General features: G+C 43.8%; 1 protein-coding gene across 1 annotated transcript in view; it reads left to right on the top strand.

Moving 5' to 3' along the window:
* The first annotated feature begins 494 nt into the window (after positions 1-494).
* Positions 495-7,079, top strand: part of LOC128359155 (ceramide kinase-like) — a 12,784-nt gene continuing 6,199 nt past the window's right edge. The window contains exon 1 of the mRNA XM_053319591.1: positions 495-954. Within this exon, the coding sequence (XP_053175566.1) occupies positions 819-954 (136 nt within the window). The 5' untranslated portion in view covers positions 495-818. The remainder of the gene's footprint in view (positions 955-7,079) is intronic.

Raw genomic sequence — 7,079 nt, forward strand, 5'->3', positions numbered from 1 at the left:
GGCTGCTGAGATGATTAATGGGAAAGAAGAAAAAACTAAGTTCTGAGTCACAAATGTGTTTTCAGTTTTTGGACTTTTTTCTCTAATCTTTGATTTTTGCTGAAATATTGGATCATTTGAACATTTATTGAAATGAAAGCATGTGAGAAGTTTAGAGGGAAAAATCAGTATTTGGTGGAGCTGTTAACAACTCATAGACATCTGAAATGTGAGCCGACTACACACTGCTGACTGGTTTCATCTTTAACAATGTGTTGGATTTTAAAAGCTTGTTATATTTTCCATTGAGTCAAATCTGCATCTGAAAAGTAACTAAAGCTGTTAAATAAATGTAGTGGAGTAGAAAGTAGCATCACATGGAAATACTACAGTAAAGTACTAGTACCTCTAACTGTACTACAGTAAAGTACAAGTACCTCAAACTGTACTACAGTAAAGTACTAGTAGCTCAAAGTTGAACTTTAATAAAGTACTTTGATAAATGTAATTATAATGATACATCAGAAAGAAGGTTTGAATCCCAAAATAAATGAATTACGACACTGTGAACAGTTTTCTGTTTTCTGGCAGCACCTGAATGCACCATGTGGCTCCTCCCACTTCCGTTGAGAAACCGCTATCTGTCATTAAAAACATCCCAGGATAAAATCAGCTGTTCGGACCTTCATCCTCCGCCTGAGACCTTCCTCTGCGGCAGCATGCCCGGGCACAGGTAGCCTTCCCCCGGGCTGAGGTAGCCTTCCCCCGGGCTGAGGTAGCCTTCCTCCGGGCTGAGGTAGCCTTCCTCCGGGCTGCTGCAGCAGCTCCGGAGCGGACAGATGGAGAGGCCGAGCAGGCTGCTGCTGCTGTCCGAACTCAGAGTCAGAAACGCGGCGTACGAGGTGAGCCTGAGCCGGTCCCTGCTCACCTGGAAGAGACGCGTCTCCAGCCCGGTGTACCACCCGTTCAGACCCAGTAAGTGTCCCTGAGTGTGTGTGTGTGTGTGTGTGTGTGTGTGTGTGTGTGTGGAGCAGATATCCTGAGTGGTAAACAAAGGACGCACAGAGTCATATTGGACATGTTGGACATATTGGACATATTATTGAGCGCGTGAGGAGACTGCGGAATAAATCACGGCGCCGCACTGGAAGCAGAAGTGAGACATGAGACATCCGGTTGCGTAAGTGTGAGACAGACATGGAGGTCAGTCACACGGAGGAACAATGAAGAAAACCTCAACCCCGGTTACCGGAGCTCAGAGGAGATGACGTGCACATCACTTAAGGGGAAACTCCGATGTTTGTTCTGCTCTGTGTGTGTCTGAGATTATACACGTTTATTTTCATATGCAGTAAAAACACACATCAATAACACACACACACACACACACACACACACACACACACACACACACACACACACTCACAGCAGTAACACACAATAACATACACAGTAACACACACACAGCAGTAATGTTTTATGATACAAAAAATAATAATTAAAGCTGCAAGCGGCAGTGAACGGGCTGTTTTGAGAAGTGTTTTATACATTCAGGAACAATGATACAAACGCCAGGACTGAAGTTGGTCTCATAGAGGACAAAGAGACTTTAGAGCCTGCAGCAGGACTAGATGAGAAACACTGACCGTCTGTGGAGGGTTAGGGTTGGGTTAGGGTTAGGCCCCATCACACCTCTGGGTTAGGGTTAGGCCCCATCACACCTCTGGGTTAGGGTAGGGTTAGGGTTAGGCCCCATCACACCTCTGGGTTGGGGTTAGGTCCCATCACACCTCTGGGTTAGGGTTAGGCCCCATCACACCTCTGGGTTAGGGTTAGGCCCCATCACACCTCTGGGTTAGGGTTAGGTCCCATCACACCTCTGGGTTAGGGTTAGGGTTAGGTCCCATCACACCTCTGGGTTAGGGTTAGGTCCTATCACACCTCTGGGTTAGGGTTAGGGTTAGGCCCCATCACACCTCTGGGTTAGGGTTAGGTCCCATCACACCTCTGGGTTAGGGTAGGGTTGGGGTTAGGCCCCATTACACCTCTGGGTTAGGGTTAGGTCCCATCACACCTCTGGGTTAGGGTTAGGTCCCATCACACCTCTGGGTTAGGGTAGGGTTGGGGTTAGGCCCCGTCACACCTCTGGGTTAGGGTAGGGTTGGGGTTAGGTCCCATCACACCTCTGGGTTAGGGTTAGGCCCATCACACCTCTGGGTTAGGGTAGGGTTAGGCCCCATCACACCTCTGGGTTAGGGTTAGGGTTAGGCCCCATCACACCTCTGGGTCAGGGTTAGGCCCCATCACACCTCTGGGTTAGGGTTAGGGTTAGGCCCCATCACACCTCTGGGTTAGGGTTAGGGTTAGGCCCCATCACACCTCTGGGTTAGGGTTAGGTCCCATCACACCTCTGGGTTAGGGTTAGGCCCCATCACACCTCTGGGTTAGGGTTAGGTCCCATCACACCTCTGGGTTAGGGTTAGTCCCCATCACACCTCTGGGTTGGGGTTGGGGTTAGGGTTAGTTTCCCTTTAAGCAGTTCAGTCGTCAATCAAACAGTAAATGAATTGGGAAAAACTGATCGGGAAAATGATCATTAAGAGTTGGCTTAGGGTTAGGCCTTCAAATAAAGACACCGAACAATTCATCAATTATTAAACTAATTCAACAATTGACAACTAATCGATTCATTGAGTTCACTGTGACCTGCGCTTTGACGGCAGGCTGCTGCAGGTAAACTCGACCAGAACTGATCCAGAACGGATTCATCCTGCTGAAACCTGGTCAGCTCTGTGGGAGGGGGGGCGTAGTTTCATTTGACCTGAACCTCAGAGAGCTTCGACTGCGAGTAACCTGATATCGTCTGCTGTCGTCATGGTGACAGCAGAAACACCTGCTGGGTGTGTAAACCTGAGACGAGCAGCAGTGTGAATCTTTAATGTGGGACCTGCTGTCTGTGGGCTGTTATAAAAATAATTTAAGCTGCAGGCGGTGAAGAACGAACCCTCGCTTTGCATGTCAGGCTGCAGCAGTCTACTGAAAACAGATGTGTTTGGGGTTGGACCCTCATCATCATCATCATCACCGCCAACCTTCATCTTCAAGGTCTTTAGATGATACTGAGTGAATTTGAAATCAGTCTGATTAAATCTGTCAGAGGAGATTGTTAAGTACGAGATGTGGAAATGGTGAAGATGAAAATTCAAATAAAAATTGCCGACTTCCTGTTGGAGGGTTAGGGTATAGCTGCAAGAGAGTTTTTTGTGCGTTGTTACCTGATACATATGTGTACCATATTTAGTTCGTCTACATCAATCTGGAGCAAGGGGCTCAAGTTTTGTAATATTCTAGGGGGCGCTGTTGTTTTGGACCAAGATGAATTCCTACAGATTTAATAATGATCACTTTATTAGGAACGCAGGTGCAATGCAACAACAGTTCTGCCTTAGAGGAAAAAGACTCCGCAGCGTTCAGCCCGATCAATCTGAACTACGAGGTCATGTGACTGTAGCGCTGGAAAGTGTCAGAGCTGCTGTCTGCTGGGACAGTTGTTACCGGTTTTCACAAATCAGCTTCAGTTTTGCTTCTTTTACTTTTTTCTGCATGTCGTTCATTAAAACACAGCTCGGTGTGATTCCAGCAGGTCTGTAAGAGTTCATGTCTCAGTCTGACTTATCAATGTCACCTTGCAGCTGAAACAGTAAATGTGTCTTTAAATTAAAATGAAGCTCGTCAGTGTTTAAATCATCTGATCTGACAGTGATGTTTAGTGTTCTGTCAGTTTCTCTGCAATAAATCATCCTGAAGTTGTTTAGTTTGTAAAATATTTAGCTCTGATCTCATAGAGCTCATGGTGACGCCGAGTGCTGGGCGATATGGACAGAATCATATAGCAGAATGTTTTTGACCAAATATCGCAATATCGATATTGCAACTATATTATAGGGACGAGTGTTGGTGCCTTCACAGAATGTTTGTACAATGACATGTTTGATAAATAATCAGCAGCAGCTAGAACAGTCTGGTAATTACGTCTTTTACTGTAATGCTGCATTAAAATCAGGAAAAGACTCATATGACTCAACAGGAACTCTTCTCTCTGGGTTCTTGTGTTCTGTGTGGTTCTCCTGCAGGTAACTGTGCGGTTCTCCTGCAGGTAACTGTGCGGTTCTCCTGCAGGTAACTGTGCGGTTCTCCTGCAGGTAACTGTGCGGTTCTCCTGCAGTTAACTGTGCGGTTCTCCTGCAGGGTTAGTAACTGTGCGGTTCTCCTGCAGGGTTGGTAACTGTGCGGTTCTCCTACAGGGTTGGTAACTGTGCGGTTCTCCTGCAGGGTTGGTAGCTGTGCGGTTCTCCTGCAGGGTTTGTAACTGTGCAGTTCTCCTGCAGGGTTTGTAACTGTGCGGTTCTCCTGCGGTTAACTGTGTGGTTCTCCTGTAGGGTTTGTAACTGTGCAGTTCTCCTGCAGGGTTTGTAACTGTGCGGTTCTCCTGCGGTTAACTGTGCGGTTCTCCTGCAGGTAACTGTGTGGTTCTCCTGCAGGGTTTGTAACTGTGTGGTTCTCCTGCAGGGTTTGTAACTGTGTGGTTCTCCTGCAGGTTTGTAACTGTGCGGTTCTCCTGCAGGGTTTGTAACTGTGTGGTTCTCCTGCAGGGTTTTGTGTTCCTTCGTTCTCTCGCCGACCAGACTCAGGTAGGACAATCAGTTCCCACAATGCCGCGGGGCGCCTCCAGCTGCAGACTGCTGCTGCTGTTGGACCATGTTTCTGTGTTTGATGTGTTTCCAAACACGACCTGCAGTTCTGTTCCAAAATGATTCATCCATTAACTTCACGTCTTCACGTTTTCATCATCAAACTGTTCAATTATCTCACTGTTTGATTAACGGTTCGCATTTTGGAATAAAACTCGTAGATAAAGTCGTTAGTAGTTTTAGTTTGAACATCAAATCCAACAGAAACATGCTGTTGATACCAGAGCTGGAAAAGAACTCAAATAAAGTACTGAAGTACTCTCTGAGGTACTTGTACTTTACTGTAGTACTGTTAGAGGTACTAGTACTTTACTGTAGGACAGTTAGAGGTACTAGTACTCTATAATATAACAATCTTTTAAAATCCAACACATTGTTAAAGATGAAACCAGTCAGCAGTGTGTAGTCGGCTCACATTTCAGATGTCTGAGTTGTTAACAGCTCCACCAAATACTGATTCTTCCCTCTAAACTTCTCACTTGTAGGATCTTTACTTGGAGTATTTTAAACTGCAGTAAAGTATCTGAGTACTTCTTCCACCTCTGGTCGCTGCTGCTCCTGGTTCAGTGTTTGATGTAAATGTTGGTTTGTAGATAATAGTTTGATATTTAAATCTCTGGTGTGTTTGGGCCGTGGTTAGCTTAGCTTAGCTTAGCTTCTTTGTCCTCTGTGTTATCAGTTCATAGATTTTTAACTGATTGATCACTGATTGAATCATCATTGATCAGGTGTGAATGCAGTCCTGTGATCATCAGGACTCTTCAGCTCAGACTCATGTTAGGTGTCCTTGTCACATCTCAGGTTTCCTCAGGTCGTCTCCATGGAAACAGCGATAGGATTTCACTCCTGAAATTGAACATGTGACCAGTTCACTCAAATAACTGTGACACAGTAATGAGGGTCATGTGACGAGTCAGTTACACCTGCATTTAAATGAGATTTAAAGGTTTCAGTTGTGAAGGTGCAGGTAGACGGAGAATTTAAGATTATTTTTGTGACATTCACGTTTTTTCAAATTTACAAAGAACCTTTTTTTTAATTAACATTTTCCTCTCAGTGATTATTTCCAGTATGTTGCAGAAAACAGACAACAACCAGCAGATGCACCAAAAAGAAGCAGAAATAGGAAGCACACAGTGTTAGTCAATAAATCTAACAATTAATCACAAATCTACCAGTGACTTATAAACAGATATTACATTATTATTTAAATCATCAGTTTGTGGTAATTTTGTGACTTTTCATCATAAATTTAAAAAAGGCTGAAAATGAATAACTACTGTAGGGTATCAGCATTTATTTATCAATAATTTCCCTGACAGGATCAATAAAGTTTATCATCATAGAAACTGATTTAAAGAGGTTTGTGCCGTCAGTGACCAGCAGGGGGCGCTGTGTGACGTCACTGTGGCGCTCTGCAGGAAGTTATGTTCCTGTTTTTAAGGATGTTAAAAATTGTGCTTGATGAAAATTTAAAAAGGTGCAACATTAGTGATAAATGTTTGTAAGATGATGAATCCATAAATCAGTTAAACTAGATTTAAAAGCAGCATCAGGTTTGTTAAAATGTATATTTAGTATTTTTGTTGGTTTTCTAGATAAATTCAGACTGAACTCCGCAGCAAGACATCATGGAGGTTACGACCAGTTCAATATAATCAATATATTAAAAAAAGATCTATAAGAGAGTCAAGGAAGGAAGGAAGGAAGGGTGAAAGAGGAAGGAAAGGAGGAAAGGAGGAAGGAAGGAAAGAAGGAAAGAAAGAAAGGACAGAAAGAAGGAAGGAAGGAAGGAAGGAAGGAAGGAAGGAAGGGACTGAATTCAGATTGAACTCCGCAGCAAGACATCATGGGGGTTACGCCCAGTTCAATATAATCAATATATTAAAAAAAGATCTATAAGAGAGTCAAGGAAGGAAGGAAGGAAGGAAGGAAGGGTGAAAGAGGAAGGAAAGGAGGAAAGGAGGAAGGAAGGAAAGAAAGAAAGGACAGAAAGAAAGAAGGAAGGAAGGAAGGAAGGGAGGGACTGAATTCAGACTGAACTCTGCAGCAAGACATCATGGAGGTTACGACCAGTTCAATATAATCAATATATTAAAAAAAGATCAATAAGAGAGATTTGAAATGACATTTGACCCATTTTATACCAAAAGACTGAATGCTCCTGAACATGTCAAATGGTGTAACCACAAAATGTCAAATGGTGTAACCACAAAAGAATGATATATATTAAATATTGTATCACCTACAGTGTGTTTAAGTGGACTTATACTAATAATGACTTCATTTAAAACATGTAAGCATGGACGTAATTTTGGGGGGGGGCAGGGGGGACATGTCCCCTGCACT

The sequence above is a fragment of the Scomber japonicus genome, chromosome 5 (assembly GCF_027409825.1).
Source record: "Scomber japonicus isolate fScoJap1 chromosome 5, fScoJap1.pri, whole genome shotgun sequence".
NCBI lineage: Eukaryota > Metazoa > Chordata > Actinopteri > Scombriformes > Scombridae > Scomber > Scomber japonicus.